Source organism: Halichondria panicea, chromosome 7 (genome assembly GCF_963675165.1).
Source record: "Halichondria panicea chromosome 7, odHalPani1.1, whole genome shotgun sequence".
Lineage (NCBI taxonomy): Eukaryota > Metazoa > Porifera > Demospongiae > Suberitida > Halichondriidae > Halichondria > Halichondria panicea.
Window position 1 is genome coordinate 4,743,737 of NC_087383.1, and position 17,510 is coordinate 4,761,246.

The 17,510-nt window shown below is 41.2% G+C and overlaps 1 protein-coding gene and 1 long non-coding RNA gene across 2 annotated transcripts; one reads left to right on the top strand and one right to left on the bottom strand.

Moving 5' to 3' along the window:
- Positions 1 to 612: 612 nt before the first annotated feature.
- Positions 613 to 1,981, bottom strand: LOC135338853 (uncharacterized). Its single transcript, XR_010395801.1, has 3 exons — positions 1,820 to 1,981; positions 1,359 to 1,493; positions 613 to 1,287 (listed from the first exon to the last, which is right to left on the bottom strand). It is a non-coding gene; the product is annotated as an uncharacterized LOC135338853 (long non-coding RNA).
- On the top strand, positions 1,802 to 16,920 carry LOC135338831 (uncharacterized). Its single transcript, XM_064534908.1, has 15 exons — positions 1,802 to 2,265; positions 2,440 to 2,484; positions 8,268 to 10,919; positions 10,979 to 11,113; positions 11,328 to 11,457; positions 11,646 to 12,056; positions 12,225 to 12,278; positions 12,429 to 12,564; positions 12,731 to 12,962; positions 13,348 to 13,584; positions 13,740 to 13,916; positions 15,591 to 15,741; positions 15,828 to 16,094; positions 16,374 to 16,537; positions 16,745 to 16,920. Exons 1-14 carry the CDS (start codon positions 2,230 to 2,232, stop codon positions 16,535 to 16,537), a joined length of 4,827 nt encoding a protein of 1,608 aa, XP_064390978.1. The 5' UTR covers positions 1,802 to 2,229; the 3' UTR covers positions 16,745 to 16,920.
- Positions 16,921 to 17,510: the final 590 nt, after the last annotated feature.

Sequence of the window (17,510 nt, forward strand, 5' to 3'; positions counted from 1 at the left end):
TATGCAAGATGAAAGCACCGCGGGTGCATGCTGATGCCTTGGATGTGTCAAAGCTACCTTGTTGCTAGCCCTTTTTCATCTGACTCCAAACTTTCCATTCAACCTTAAAACTCATACTTAGCCGAGATATTATTATGCTACAAATCTGCCAAAATTACTACCCTAAAAACAGAGAAAAATCTGAAAACGCTAAAATTACTACCCGTCTATAATAATAACATTAAGGTACATAAACATAAAGCTACTACAGTATAGCTGTTGCTAATACCAAGACTAGAATTATAGGAAGAAGAAGAGTACAGTAGGCGTTCTGTCCAACCTACATCACAACCACAGGCTGTTGTATACCTATAACTTAAGGTAACATATTTTTTCGGGTATTGATTTCTGCAAATGAGAGTAAAATCGCAAAAATGTGTACTCGCAGATAATTAGAAAATGGTAATTAAAACCACTCGCGAGTAATTAGAAACGCTATTAATTTCACAACTTGAGTAGAATTTATATAGCAGAATTTACTGCTTGGAGATGAGCGGTATTTGCGGTAGAGGGCTGGGACTTGAATACAAACAAAATAAGCTATCGCAGACAAATCTAGAGGAGTATGCAACTCCCACGCACATTCCATTCTACATCTAGGATTGAATACATCACTAACATAGCCTCCTTTGCAGGCCCTCCTTTTTCTGTTCTTTGTCACAAGAATTGGAGGGAAAGAAGGAAGCGACAAACAAAAAGGAGAGCTTGCCTTGCTAAGTCGCGTGATCCCCCACTGACGTACTGTAGTCAATTTTAATGAGCGCGTGGGCGAGAGTAAACCGCAATAACTCTCCTCCCACAAAGTACTTGGAGTGCATTTACCAGAAACATTATTTTTGAACAGCAGAGTCAGCCTTCGTCCTTTTAGTCAGTAGCTGTAATAATATATACCGTTCATCTAGGATTTTAAGTTTGGGAGGGAAGCTTGAAAAAGAGCCACGCGCACTCAAACCTATATACCTTGTTGAAAACCAGAAAAAGACTTCCGACAGAAGCTTGAGAGCCTGGGCCTGTTCTGTATGGCTACATTTTAGTACTTGAGTCTGAGAGCATACACAGAGCTAAATTTACGGATTAACCGCAAAATGTGTCTGCTTTTTCCCAGTCCCTTAACCACGCGTAGATACAATCAATACTAGGCCGTCAAGAAAAATCGGCATGGGAACGAGGCTACAGTTGGTTAGGCCCACTTACAATAAAAGGTCCACACATCAATACTAGAGACAGAAGTCCGCAGTTAACATCCATCTGAGGAATAGAATGAAATGTCCACATAGTGAATGATAATTTAATGTAATTGAACCTATAGGCCCACTTACGGCATTAAAAGGTCAGTCTCATTATAGGAATTAGTGATTAGAGATAGAAGTCCACGAGTTAAACACCATCCATCAGCATCATAGATAAAAGAGCTACATAGATCTATGGTTCCAGCCTCCTATATATTCTTCCATCTGCATGAGGAACAGAAAGTGAGGCTAATGTAGTCTCACGAATCAGCCGCCTTCAATGCATAGATCTATTGACACTAGAAGAGAGATATACTCTGCAAGCATGCTAGCTAGGGTAAGCTGCTGTTTCCAGTGGAACGCTTTACCCTCAAACATTGTAAGCTGCACTACCTTAATCTCATTTAAGTCAGCACTTAGTCTCGATCCCAGGCCGCATTTGTACCTCAAAGATTCCACATTTGTTGACTACTACCGGTAAGTCGATCACACGTACGCACGCACGCACGCACGCACGCACGCACGCACACACACACACACACACTGCGAACCTCGGAGCTGAGAAGGGACGGGGTTACACATCTCTATGTATATACCCTGTCAGGCCGGTGAAGGAGGCTAGTCAGCACTTAGACGTCATCTTATATTTCTGTGTCTTTTTTGGGAGCACCTTGTAAAGCAATTTGGATATAATCTGATGAGGAGCAGCGGCTGATTCATGAGACGACCAATGCGCGGGGCCTGCGCACCCACCTCGAGAGGCTGTAAAGCAGAGCTGTAACAGAGCAGCGGCTGATTCATGAGGGGACCAATGGCAATGCGCGGGGCCTGCGCGCGCACAACCCTCTTGCTCGCCTCAGATATTCATGTAAATGATCTAATTATGCTTCTAACTTACATAGCAGGCGCTAGGTGCTTGTGTATGGTCAATGCTATATAGTGTGAGATCAAGAACAGAAATATGCAATCCTCTACACTGTACGTGCTTGTTGCTGCGGTAAGTTGTGTCTAGATACAAACTTATATTGATAATATCACATCTTGATCTAGATTTAGGTCTAGGTACGTCTACTTGAGTACCTCCTGCATGTCTCGAATTAGCTTATTAGGCACTAATATAGATCTAGTCGTGTAAGGAATTATAACAGTCAGCACAGTGCTTCTCTTACAGCTGGTGATAGTGGGACAGCATGCTGCTCAGGGTCAAAATGAAGTGGTGAGTGCTTTGATATAATGTACTGGTAGCCATAATTAATTATGCCTGGTGCGGCGACGAGGGATACGGATTAAAAGCTGACTGTGTAAGTATGGGGTGCTGTTTGTCTCAAAACTAATAAAGAGTCGATGTTTTACCTACCAGATCAATGTTTAGAGACAAATCTATGCTTAACAGATGGATGTTTAGCAACCAGATATTTGCATACCAGATCGATGTTTAGCAATCAGATCGATGTTTTGAGACCAGATCGATGTTTAGCAACCAGATCGATGTTTACCTACCAGATCGACGTTTAGCAACCAGATCGATGTTTACCTACCAGATCGATGTTTAGAGACCAGATCGATGTTTAGCAACCAGATTGATGTTTAGAGACCAGATCGATGTTTAGCAACCAGATCGATGTTTAGCAAAGCTACCAGATCGCACAAAGTGCAGATATGGTTTCTTGTGATACTTAATTATGCCTCGGTGCGCATGCGCAAGCGAGGTATACGGTAGTGTATTTGTGTGTGTGTGTGTGTCTGTGTGTGTGTCTCTGTGTGTGTGTGTGTCTGTGTGTGTGTAGACTGCGTAAGAGTTTCAATAGGCTTCTAGTCATGTTCACTTGGATTTTAATTCGTGGATTTGCAAAATAATGCTTCGTTCTCGAGTTATGCCTAGTTTTGCTTACTTGGAATGCCATTGCAGCCTTTTCAGAAGAACACGTAGTCAAACTTGTTTACCGAGTGATGCTACTCTACTTAGTAGTTAGCTCTGCACTAGAACGCTAGGTATTGGTAATGTATAAAAAGCTATTAAAGTCTATTTGCGTTGAGTTCGACCCCGGAAGTTATGTGGTCAATTATGGCTTCATTTATGCTTTATGTGGTGGACAAGTATGCTTGGGACTTACATAGAAAATGCTAACTTTTAGCTGGTTGGAGCTTATCAGCTCTACAGCATATAGATAGAAGCGCTTTTTAACAAGGAATCCAATGGTATATGAAACTTTGAATTTCAGTAAAGTATGACAAAGTTATGACAACTTTATGAAGGTCAAACTCAACACAAATATACTTTTATTATGTTATGTAGCTTTGGCACCTCCATCGAGGCATCAGCATCCACAGTGCTTTCATTTTTGAAGTTATAATTTATTGTTTCGGTTTGAGTGTTTATGCAGTTTTTGTTCTGACAAGGAAGGTTTGCACTGGATTATTTTCCAGAACAAATTGTTGCTTAGCCCTTGGCCATTGTCTGTGAGACACACTTTTCTGCTTTGCAACTCTAATGTAGGAGATGTTGGCCCGAATATTGGTTGGTGATTCTTATACGATTAGGTTTATTAAGAGTATAATTACTGAATCAAAGCTATGCACAATTGATCTACAGTAGACTCTCGTTAATCCGGTCACCCTTGGCCGGAATAGCGAGGTGGCTGCAGCTCAGGAAATAGCCGCGGCTTAAAAACGACCTTACCTCGAATCTAATGACTACTTTTGCGGTTCTTGTCTCGAGGATAATGTAGGATAATGAATCATTTTGTTCTCTATTTAAGTGTAATTCAATTTTATTTGCTAAACCACACCCAAAACGTCATATCCGGCCGTAATACACATATAAAATTACATTGAAAACCCTGTTTGGGACAGCCAGTACTGGCCGGTAACCGGAATAGCGAGTGGCCGTACTTCAGGGTGAGTTTTGTGCAGTAAACATAATTATAGCTAGCATTCCGTGCCAAGCCAAATGGCCGGTATATCGAGGTGGCCGTACTTCAGGGAGCCGGAATAGCGAGAGTCTACTGTATTGTAGCGTACTGGATTATTACTTTACGTTCTTATGCTAAGCGCCAAACTGGAATTACTTTGTTGCGCCGCTGAAAAATCATTTTAATTTTTGGAGCGGCAGTATGTAAAATTAACCCGCGGTGCCACCGGAGTCTGTTTGTCTGTCTGTCTGTCAGTCTGTTATTTTGTGTATTCTGAGTCTGCTCACCTCATTGAGAAAGCACTGTGTTTGTATCATCAACACAACAAGGTAGCCTCGGTCCCAGGCCGATTTTTCTTTAATAGAACGAAGTTGAAAAATACGGCCTGGTATTGATTGTATCTGGGCGTGGCAGGAACCGGAAACAAAAGCAGAGATTCTTCACATTTTGTTTCCTGCTTTTTTTCTGTAATACTAAAGGTGTACGTAGAGGCATTTTACTCCCGTAAAAGTTACAGTAATGTAGCTCCGTGTTATGTTCTCAATTTATAGCTAGCTAGCTATGGCATGCAACGCGTTGTCTTGTTTGAAGCAAGATGGCCTCACTCTCATGGCAGAACAGGCCCAGGCTCTCAAGCTCCTGTTTGAGGGAAGGGACGTGTTTATCTGGTTCCCAACGGGGTATGGCAAGTCTCTCTGCTATATCAGTTGCTACTTTTTAATAGACTACAAGCTAGGTAGGACCAAGGCTCCTCCTGTTGACAAAAGTGTTGTTCTTGTTAATTGTCTCTCCCCTTGTATCTCTCATCATGAGACTCATGATTGACCAGGTTAGGAGTCTAAACAATAGCGGTGTTTTTGCTGCCATCCTCAGTAGCAATAAAGGAATCGACAAAAATTTGGTTGCCACTGCCAAAGAAGTGTCTTCTGGGAAGTATTTCCTGCTGTGTACTGCCCCAGAGGCTGTTGTTGAAGACCACTGTTGGAGGATTCATTTTTTGTTGTACCACAGAGTCAATTTGTTTTATGTATTAAAAAACCACGCCCAGATCACGCCCAAATACAATCAATACCAGGCCTAGTAGGCGACCTAGCGTTCAATTGGAGACGGATCGGCCTGGGGTCGAGGCTACACAACAAGGTAGATGTTTAAATTTGGTAAATTTTGATGAAGCTTCGTTGTCGAATAAAAGTGAGAAAAAAAGCTAAAACCTAAGAAAAGATCAAACCTGCACGTTAGCCTAGATGTACATGCAGCTTTGACTCGAGGCTGTATAGACTTCACTAAACCCCAAATTAACGCCGAGGGTTTGCACTTCAGTGTTCTGTTGGATTTATCGAGCAAGGAATTGTTGCGTTCAATGGCTATATAGATCTACCCGTATAGAGAGGCTGTAGTATGCTTTGTTAAGATTATTTGGAGAATAAACACTATTCGACAATGATGTACTAGAGAGACATTTGATACAGTGTCTCTCTACTAGAGGTTCCACTACATGTAGCTGTACTGTAAGTTGTATACGAAATAGATTGTTGCAATGAGTCAGTCATGCGTAAACTGTAATTTTATCCGTTCTCCTCCTGCATGTCCTATGAAGGAACACATTGTGGCCAATTCAAAGAGGTCATAATTCATTGTATGTGGATGCTTATAAGTCTCTCTAAGCTAATGTGCAGGTTTGATCTTTTCTTAGCCTCTTCTCGCTTCATCAAAATCTGTCAAACTTAAACTTCTACCTTGTTGTGTTGAGGCTATCCAGTGGCAGCTAGCTGCCACGAACAGTCAACCTAGCTAGCCTAGGCTAACCTGAACACTCCTTTGGCAGTTGATACATCAAAACAACAGGTACGTACAATCATTGAATCAAATTACAATAGCTACAAAAACTGATAAATACCTAGCTGGTGTCATTAAGCCTTCTAAAGTTAACTTCAAAAGGGGGGGTCAAGGGACCCCATGGACCCTCCTCTGGATCCTCCACTGGATAGCCTCAACACAACAAGGTAGAAGTTTAAGTTTGACAGATTTTGATGAAGCGAGAAGAAGCTAAGAAAAGATCAGACCTACACGTTAGCTTAGATGTACACACACCAGGATTTTGGGGAAGGGGGTGCTTTCATAAATAAAAGAGGCCGCGAAGCGCCGAAATGTTGTTGACCGGAAACCACACCTCTTATTAGTGACGTCATCGGCACCGTTGGACGTGGCCTAGCAGGAGTGAGAAGCCTACATACATACATACTTAAAAGCCTCCTAGATCCTTTGCAGGCTCCTTTGTCCATCTCAATTGATAATCTCAGGATAATATTATTGCATAAAACTTTTACAAAGAAACAAGGGGCTGCAGGAAGTATTGGCAAGTCTCTCGAGGCCCTTGGATGTCTGATGATGAGTGCAGTCCTCTATGCACTATACAAGGCAGCTAGCTAGCTCAGTCATAGATAAACGATGAACGTTAATTATTATATTGAGCTCCACCCATGCATGCAGGAAATGAATAGCTGAACCCTATGTGACCTTCCATGCATTATCAATTATCTTTCGTAACGTGAGTCCAGCACAATAGTCCAAGCTGCTACTAACTAAAAACTACTCTCTTAGGTGAATAGCTAGTTCAGTATGCAGCAAACAATCTAAATCTGGAGTGCTGAGCTCAACTGGATCTTCAAGTATTATTAAAGCTTTAATTTACATGTAGAGTCAGGCAGGGGGGGTGCTCAAGCACCCAAAGCACCTCCCCTGCCTACGCCCCTGCACGCAGCTTTGATTCGAGGTTGTATAGACTTCACTAAACCCTAAATAACGCTGCTGATTTACTGCTATTGGATCTATTGAGCATAGAATTGTTGTGTTTAATGGCTATATAGATCTACCCGTATAGAGAGGCTGTAGTATGCTTTGTTAAGATTATTTGGAATGAACACTATTTGACAACTAGTGTTCAAGCTGGCGCTGTGCTAATGCCTCTCGCCATGTTTTTGCTTTCGCTCAAAAGTATTAGAGTGTTATCTATAATGAATTTTATATTAAAGTTAGCTTATCTATATAAAGTCACTGAGAAAAAAATACTTATTTACATGTATCTATTGTTGTTATTTATTGTATTATGTGGCTTACCAGGACCTCAAGAAAGAAGAAAATTGATTCTTCCAGGATCTGTAGTTCAGTGTATATAATATCTAAGAAGAAAAGACCTGTGTACATGCATATAATTGTTATCTATATTGTTATATGGTAGTGTTTTGTGGCTTACCAGGCCCTCAAGACAAAGATGATTCTGCCAGGAGGATCTGGATCTGGATCTTGGATATTATTTTCTCATGCACACGTACACATGGGGAATGAGCAAGCATGTGCATTACATCCACAGGAATAATTAAAGGGTGTGTCCAAAGATATCAATTTCACAAATGGCTACTATACTGCTAGCTAGCTAGCTGTTTTAACAGATATTTTCACGTAGCTAACAAAAAGCTAGCGCTTTAGTGCAAGGCTAACTCATATGTTGAATAGAAAGTTTGTGCGGACAGATGATGCTATGAAAGATTCTAAAGAGACTGCAACAGCCTTCAATGTGAGTCAAACTAGCCATAACTCGAGAAAGAAGCTTTAGTTTGCTAATCCACGAATCAAAATCCAAGAGAAGGTGGCTAGAAGCCTATAGAAGCTGTTAGTTTTCGTCGCATTGCAACCGTTGAGCAGTTATAGCTGGAATACACACACAGTCAGCTTTACCGTATCCCTCGTGCGGCTACGCCTCGAGGCATAATGATGTACTAGAGAGACATTTGATACAGTGTCTCTCTACTAGAGGTTCCACTACATGTAGCTGTACTGTAAGTTGTATACGAAATAGATTGTTGCAATGAGTCAGTCATGCGTAAACTGTAATTTTGTCTGTTCTCCTCCTGCATGTCCTACGAAGGAACACATGGTGGCCAATTCGAAGAGGTCATAATTCATTGTATGCGGATGCTTATAAGTCTACTTTAGAAATTTTAGCTCGTGCAGTGGTAAAGTTGATGAAATTACGTACAGCCATCTGGTTTTCTTTTTGTGCTACTGAATGACTTTTATAACTCCATAGGTATTTCAAACCATCAGTCTCAGCGCTAGTAGGGGGCCATCTGACGTATTTGCCCAATTATCGATCAACGGAGTACCAAGTTTCTTCATCAATCGTCCAACAACAACACAACTCGATATCCCCGAAGGATCGAGTATATTTTACAATGGAAATAGTTTGGCCATAACTGGTGCCGATCCAATTGTGCTGACAGCAAGTAGATTTCAGTATTTGTATCAAGATCCTGGGAGTTTCAGATTTCGAGATGTCACTGGACCAATCCCGGGTGCCGGTGGACAACCTGGACCTGGAACTTTGTACTATGATGGAGATACAGCACTTTTTACAAATTCAGATTTATTTATTGGTACTTATGAAGGTCTTGCAGCTCAATTTCCTGTCCCACCTTCACAAGTGACAATCAGTACTCCACGAGTAAACAATGAACTAGCTCTCAACCTCCAATCCAGTCCTTCTGATCCTGTTACTGATGGAAATGTCATTGAGCTCACAGGATCAGATGCGTTCATCCTAGGATCAGGCGAATCATTGACGTATGTATCAAACAGTCTACGATATCGAAGAGGATCTGTAACTCAAAGGGTTTTTAATCCTATCACCAATTTTTATGTTCTTGAGGATATCACTGAGAATGGACAGCAAGGCAGAACCCTGAGGCGGTTTACTGGCGGCTCAAGCGAGGTTATCACAGGGCCTGGAATTCTTAGGGTGGGAACTTCTCCTAATGACGGTTCGAGGGTCGCTTTTTTCAGTCCATCTACTAGTGTCAATCAAGAAATAAATAGCGGCATTATTGATGGACAGCTTTCGTTTGATGCAGTCCAAAACAGTGCTCAAATCTCGGATATTTTTACAAATCCAGGGACTCCTGCACGTCTGATCGACTTGGGTGGTACATCAAAAACCTTTACATACCCTACAGCAAGCAGAGTTACCTTTGATGATACCTCTGGTAGAAGAGAGATTCGTGTTTTCGATAGATTTAACCAACAGCTTGGCGCCTTTTTCGATTCTGACTTGAGTTCCTTCCTCAACCACCAAGTCCAAACAACTAGTTCTGGAACTGCATCTTTTGATATTCCTGATGGAGGTGTGACACTTATTAGCAATTCTAATGATGGGCAAATATTTATCTACCCGAGTAGAAATACACTCCTGACTGGTCGCATCAATGAAGCCCGCAGTTCAATTACTATTCCCCCGAATCCTTCCCCAACTTTCAGTATATCATCAAGTGGTGGCTCTTCCGTCTTGTCAATCAATGGTGATGAAACGGTCACAATATCAGACAGACCACCAATAATTGTTAACAGTGGACAATCTTGCAACTATAATGGTGCATCTGTTACGGTGTATAATAATGGAGCACCAGGTACACCTGTTTCTGGTACCCCTATTACTGTAAATTCCTTGACAACGTTTGTGACACCTGGAAACTGTTTGAATACATTTACCAATACTGCACCCAGAGATTTACCTGGACCTGGTGTCGCGTATTCTGACAATCAAAATCGAGCATTTTTCACTAATGAAGTACAAGTGATAAATCGTATCAATGGTTTCCTTAACAGCCGCCCCCATGTGAGAATTACAACCACTACTCGTACTGAAGGCGGCAGACGCTTTGTTGACATTGTGAATCCAGAAGGTATTCGTCTAGTCGAGGGGAGTACATCAACCACTACCAATGTGGGATCACGGCAAGGCCTTATCTACACAGGGAACACCGTCCGTTCTGTCAATGGGTTTTCCGTTCCTTCATCATTTACTATTCGATATGTTGTATCTACCACACCTGGTGTTGACGATACAGTTGAAGTTATAAATCCTGATGGAGATGTTTATTTCACCACAACTGCTTCCAGTAGCTTTAGGTATCGACAAGGAGGAGTGCTTCAACCTACACCTACAACTACTACCTCGTATTCTGGAGGTGGTGTTTTCTACTTCAATCCGAACACCGGTAATGTGGTTTACAATGATGATACTACAACTTCAACAGGTTTGGTTACGGATCTGACAACTTCAGGAATTGTTTTCGATACAAACACCAGGAATATCACCACGTTGAATTTCTTTGATGGTCGTACAACTACACGGTACGATGGAAGCTCTACAAGCTTCTTATCTGGTCCTGGTACAATTTTCACATCCGGTAATGAAGGATTTTACTCCACAGACAGCACGACCACCACCAGAGTAGTTACAGAAATAACAAACAATATACCGGTTGTAGTACGTGTGAACCAAACAACAGGAGGAGTAACAATATTTAATCCTGGAACACAAACTACGATTTTCAATTTCACCACCGGTTCAGAGCGCACTACTGTAAGCACTGGAACAACGATAACGTACACCAATGGTGTCCTATTGCTACCCGGCCGCAACATTACAACTGATAGTTTCACCTACTTTAACGGTATTAGCACGCAAGTGTTTACTTCAGGAGATACTGTGACTTTTTCTGGACCAGGCCAAGTGATAGTTAACGAACAAACCACTGAAACGATTTTCATTGATAACCAAAATACGAACAATCGAATAAACAATGTCGTTAACAATGTTCCTGTGGTTCCACCAGTTCTAGTACGACCCACAACCACTTCATTCATCTCTAAAGTCGCGGACGTCTTCCCACTCTTTGGACAGGTATAATTATATAAATATGAGATTATAGAACGTCTCACATTTATGTTTTTATTATTCAGAGAGTCACGGTGTATCAATCAGCTAATGTGAATCTACGCTGTGTGATTCTTCAAAGTGTTCCAACATCATCTTTCATGTTCTTCAGAGATGGAGTTGCATTGGACGGCTCAGAGATAGGTTCTACCATTACCATGGTGAGTAGCCCTGTGTAACTGTATTTATTATCCTTTTTACAATCGTGTGGTAAATTATATATTGCCCCGCACCTAACCATCTGCCAAATTAATTCGCATTTGAGGGATTACATTACAGAAACATTGATTTGGGCGTGCATAGTGTGCCACCCTGTAAGGATTTATGTTTTGCATGCTCATCAAAAATTCAATACACGTATAATAATATTTACAGGTGTCAGAGAATGAACAAATTCTGACTGTCAACACCTTCAATGTCAGTGCTGCCGGTAGATATGAATGTCGCGTGAGTAATGGTCCTGGACGAGACAATCTGTTCGCAGATATTTTCATCAGACCTCCAGGTATATAAAGTTTCTATCTAACATTGCTACAAACAGACCAAGATAAATGTGTATAGTCACTCCTTGAGTGTAGTGTAAGTGCTTGTTCCTTAAAGTTTAATGTACGGAGCAAGCCATAATTAAGTTTGCTGACCACAAAGCAACCTGCCCCATTGAATTGAGTTGAACAAATGGATATTTTCTTTCAGTTGCACCGATGATTCAAAATAACTTCTTTCCCTCAATTCCGGAGCTTCCTGGACTGACAGTCACTGCTCGAGATATACAACCACAAAATCCAGTAATGATCATCATTCGGGACAGAACACCTGGACAAACTCTAGAGCCTAATCCACTGCTTCTCACGAACACCGTCAACATTGCTTGCAAAGATGATGTGGGTCTTCCAAGACCTACAATCGTATGGACTGCAACGGACTCTAATGGAGCTGAGGTTCCGATCAACATGTCTAACATATTCGTGCCACGTGCGGGACGCAGTATCTACACAATCAACACTGACAACACTGACCCTGACAACACTCTGTCCATCACCTACGAGTGCACAGCAAGTAATGAGGCTGGTGAGGCTACTGGACTGGTGACCATTACACCAAGATGTGAGTAACGGACTAAGTGAAGTTGTGTATGACTGTGGACTTATGAGCATTTTAGGCTTATCCATTTCTAAATACAAAATTTAGAGGCACTCTAGATTGCTGGCTGGCTTTTTAAATGGTCAGTTTCCTGAATTTCGTGTAAAGCAATGATTATATGCACTCATGCAGCATACGTTTGTGAGGGTAATGTCTTTGGACCCTGCTCTGTTACTTGCGGCTTTGGTAAGTTAGTCTTATTCCCTCATCTGTAACTACTCCCACTCTGTACATTGATTGTTGATGGTGGCATATGCCTGGCCATAGCGTATCCTGTGCTGTAAGAAACTTCCATTGATATGTAATTGTACCTGGGCAATGTTCTGCTCTATACAGGTATTCAGAGTTCTGCTCCAATTAACTGTCAAGTCAGGACCAATGAAAATATTGCGTCCATTGATGCTGCTGATTTACCTCAGGGACTATACCCAACGCAATTACAGATTTGTCAAAGCAGTGTCATGCCTTTCTGGTGAATAACTCAATTTGTTTGCATACAACGCATGCATGCATGCTTAAATATACACATTTTGGCTTTTTAGAAATCTGTATTGGTATCACATTGACATTTTGTTTACTTGCATGGCATGCATTTTGAGTTTGGTGTTAATGCTGCCATGTGTGCTCTGTTTCTATAGCCCAGCGATAACCTATGAATTTAACACTACCGCCTTCGGAGCTTGTTCACGTACCTGTGGTGGTGGAGTGCAAGAGAGAAATATAACCTGTTTTCGTTTGATTGGTGGAGTGAGAGATATGGCCGTGGATGATATAGATTGTATCGTCTTTGGACTGAAACGGCCTGCTGCTGCACAAGAGTGCTTTCCTCAGAAGTGTCCAAGATGGATGATTCTCAGCGCCTACTCTCCAGTAAGATATTTAACTCTAATATAACTGCGTAGCTATAATTATGCTTACAAACCATGCTTGCCCGAATAAAAGCAAGACCCTATCAGTATCAAATCAAGCTTTGTTGGCTTCATGGATAATAATAGCAGTTCATGCAATTAAGTTGTGCTCTGCATGGAAATATTCTTTATTTTCCTCACTCGCACTGCATTACAGAATAATTGTTGTCACTTTGTAGCAAGTTACCCTACAATACAACCAGGTTAATTCAGCCCCAACACATATAATTATGTGTATAGGCCACCTCCTAATACAGCGTCTTCCCAAGGATGGCGTTAAATAGACAAGTTTCACTGTATAAGTACAACAGCTGCTTACCGACTACACACACCACACATACACACAGTGCTCTAGTACCTGTGCTGGTGGAGTTCGCTCAAGAAATGTGTCCTGTGTGCAATTCATTGCCCAAATTAATGCAACGACGGGAGAGTTTGTCTGTGATGCTGACGGAAATCCGATTGGAGAGAGTATAGTACTGTCAGATGCAAGCTGCTTTGCTGGTAATATGCCGAGAAGAGTAGACGCCTGCAACACTCAGATACCCTGCCCTCGTAGATGGTCCCCTGGGACATTTGCACCTGTAAGTCTGTTATCTTATCTACTTCGTTTTTTGTTACACCATAATTATTCATGTAGTAACTATAGGGACTAAGTTCATGTAATACATTATTATGTATAGTTTGAAAAGCGTACTGATATTATAATTATGTTCATCGATTTTCTTCCATCCTGCAGTGTGATGCTAACTTCTGCCAAGAAAGGAGTCTTACGTGTACCGGATTTGATCCCAGTGATCCAGAGGAACAATGGTTGCTTGACGTTTCCGAGTGCGCGAATCTCCCTCTACTACACACAGTCCGCAGCTGTGGAGGGGGGACTTGTGATGCTGGAATATGGATGACAGAGAATTTGGTACGGTATTGATAGTGGTACGCAAACAAAATGTGGTATGCCTTTTTATTCTGCTAGTTGTGTAGTTTGTTCTGCAAGTTAATCAATGGGTTGTGTCTCAATAAACCACTTCATTCAAACTACAGTAGATTCTCGTTAATCCGGTCACCCTTGAACAGTGCAGCTTGGCCGGAATAGCAGTTGGCTGTATTTCAGGAAATAGCCACGGCTTAAAAACGACCTTTCCTCGAATCTAATGACTAATTTTGCGGTTCTTGTCTCGGGGATCATTTTGCTCTCTATTTAATCTGCCAAACCACACCCAAATCGTTATATCCAGCCGCAAAAATTACCTAGTTTAGGGCAGCCAGCACTGGCGAGTATATTGAATAGCAAGTGGCCGTACTTCAGGGTGAGTTTTGTGCAATAAACATCTAGCTAGCAATCCGTGCCAAACCAAATGGCCGGTATATCGAGGTGACCGTATTTCAGAGAGCCGGAATAGCGAGAGTCTGCTGTACGTCTGTTTTAAGTGCATGCATGTACATTATTATTATGCCTCGGTGTGCATGCGCAAGCGAGGTATGGTAGTGTGTGTGTCTATGTAGACTCCTACAGCTGCTCAATTAATGTAAGTGCAAGTATTAAAGTTTCTATAGGCTCCTAGACATGCTTTCTTGGATTTGTAAAACAATGCTTTAATCGTTCTCGAGTTATGCTTATAATTATAGCTTTGCTTTATAATACTTGGAATGTTATTGCAGAAGAGTTCTATAGCAAAACTTGTCCATGGAGTGTTGCTACTCCAAAGTTCTACTGATGCAACAGCCATTAATTTTAGACTTTGTACTTATTGCCATTTGGGATCCTTTTAGCATCAATCATGGTCGATCATTTCCCACTCTTCTTTGAGATTACAGATTTAATAGCCTGCATGCAACAAAATTTCTGCGAATAGCTATAAAAAGACCTTCTGTGAATAATATTTCTGTGAATTAAACTTTGAACTGTTAAATTAGGCGTGGTTAATAAGCATTTGCGGATAATATATATCTGCGTTCATTCGCAAAATTTTTGGGCCACAGAAATTTCTAGCTATACGGTATGGTTTGTATTAGCAATAGCAAGTAGCTTTTTAATTAACTTTGACACACATCTATGATCCACTGAAGCATAGCACCCGTGGTGCTTTCAATTATTATTAACCACCAATATAAATGTAGCTACAGTTATAATGAAAACGCCCTATAATGGCTACTAGCTTCTTAAGCAGCTCTTTTTGACTCTTGTATAGCTAACAAAAAGCTAGCGCTTTAGTGCAAGGCTAACTCATAACTTGAATATAGAAAGTTTGTGCAAACAAATGATGCTATAAAAAATTCTAAAGAGACTGCAACAGCCTTCAATGTGAGTCAAACTAGCCATAACTCGAGAAAGAAGCTTTAGTTAGCTAATCCATGAATCAAAATCCAAGAAAACGTGGTTAGAAGCCTATAGAAGCTGTTAGTTTTCGTCGCATTGTAGCAGTTGAGCAATTACAGCTGGAACAGACACACACACACACACAGTCAGCTTTACTGTATCCCTCGTGCGGCTATGCCTCGAGGCATAATTATTATTCGACCTTTAGGTACGTAGTCAGTCAAACAAATCGTTGGGACTATTTCCATCTAATTTTCTCATAATCACATGCAGGGTACTTGCACAGTGACCTGTGGGATCGGCAATCAAGAAAGGAATGTTTTCTGTGTGTCGCGTGCTGATGGTTCCCGAATCAATGAGGGATTCTGTAACATTAATGAACGACCACCGGTTTTCGAAACATGTATACTTTTTAATTGCCCAGGTAATTATAGCCTACATAATAGTAATACTGTATTTCCTGTCATCAAATCCACATTTCCAGCTGTACACTCGCACATATACATGCAGGACGTTGTGATTTCGAGCCCCCTGACTGTCGAGTATTTAGACTACTGAGGCGCTGTAAGGACCTGGCCGTCGGCATGCCCTGCTGTAAAAGCTGCCCCCTGCAATTTGTTGACAATACTCCTACTCTGATTACTAGAGACAACCTTGTTCTGTCGTTGGATCAGAATAGGTACAATGTGGCTGCGGGAACAGATTTAAGGATCTGCTGTGTGGCCTCGTCCAGTACTCCAAATGCCTTCCTGCCTTTCCTCTTCAATTGCAACTTCTGTGAGTTGTGAATGACAACGTATACATTCATGCACTCCTGATACACTGCATACACATGTTACAAACTTCAGCAGTATATTATGTACCCCATGCATATGCATGCGCATAGATTCATGCAGGCACCATAGTTTAGTTGGGTGTGACCTGGGCTTCTAGAGCTTATGTGCATAACATGCTCAACTAGTTGTTAACTCCAAACGACTATTTACTGTGGTACATCTGCATGATTTTAAATGTGTATCTTGATAACTTGATCCTACATCCGTCCATTACGTGCAGTTGCCGAAGAGATTGAAAGGGAGGTTATGGTAGGAAAAGTATTAGACAACACTGCGTGTGTTACCTTCCCTACTTCTGGACTTGCGAGTGGCAGTGGATTCCTTTTGTCACTAGAGGATGATCAGGGGATGGTGCGCGACATTGCTAATGTCACCATTGTTTAGGTGAGTTTACACACAACTCTGTGTAAAAATCAAACTACTCTATTACTACTAGCTTACTATTAATATAAGTAGTCGTGTTGCGACATCAAGTTAATGCTCCACTAGTAGGTGTCAAAATCACTTGCAATGCTTCTATTGACTCATTACCGAGTTGGGTTGTTTTTTTAACACACTGTTTTATTCCCATGCACACGATATCTTCTACAGTGATTTCTCAGCATAGGAAGATTTGACTTCCACTTTCAGTGTATGTATGCTTATAATTTTTGTCAAGTTCAATGCCAGTTTTTTGTATATAGCTCTTGCTTTGGGCGTCATATACTCCTTTTAGACTTTGCGTATAACCGTACCATATTTTTGTGTAAAGAATGTGATTAACTTAATTCTGTGTTGCACAACCTGTAGGTACTGTATAAATAGAATGTATCCTACAGAATATCGGATTTTTACCTCAATTCTACGTAATGCTATCTTGCATACCAATCAGATGGTTGTCAATGACGTTATGAGTGCATGACAGTAGCAATATTAATACAGGCATGTAGGTATTACACTGACTCTCGTAGCCTTTCAAGATAACACTAGATCTGTAGCTATAATAGGCCACTCCAAGTGACACTCTGGTTTCTGGTCCTGAAGTTTTTCTAATTGCATGCGGGCAGACGACTTTTCTCATTATGTTATTATCAATTTCACCTTATGAATCTCATTATTTTGCAAATGAATATTATTATCACACTATTTTGTACCACATGGTACCATTATGCGCATGCGTAGTAGAAATAATGAGATAGAAATTCAATTAATGAGATAGAATAAAATCTGATGCAGGCGGTGGACCAGAAACCAGAGTATCACTTGGAGTGGCCATACGTATATATCAATACCAGTGAAAAGCATGGTCGAACTATCAACAATCCATTGCAGCCACCACTTTTAGTTCAACACACATGCAAGCTCTACATTCACCTCC

Excerpts from the sequence above, each read along its gene's own strand:
- LOC135338831 (XM_064534908.1), top strand. The coding sequence starts at position 2,230 with ATGCAATCCTCTACACTGTACGTGCTTGTTGCTGCG. Across the intron at positions 12,279-12,428 it reads CTCTGTTACTTGCGGCTTTG|GTATTCAGAGTTCTGCTCCA; the intron begins GTAAGTTAGTCT and ends TGCTCTATACAG. Across the intron at positions 16,095-16,373 it reads CCTCTTCAATTGCAACTTCT|TTGCCGAAGAGATTGAAAGG; the intron begins GTGAGTTGTGAA and ends CATTACGTGCAG.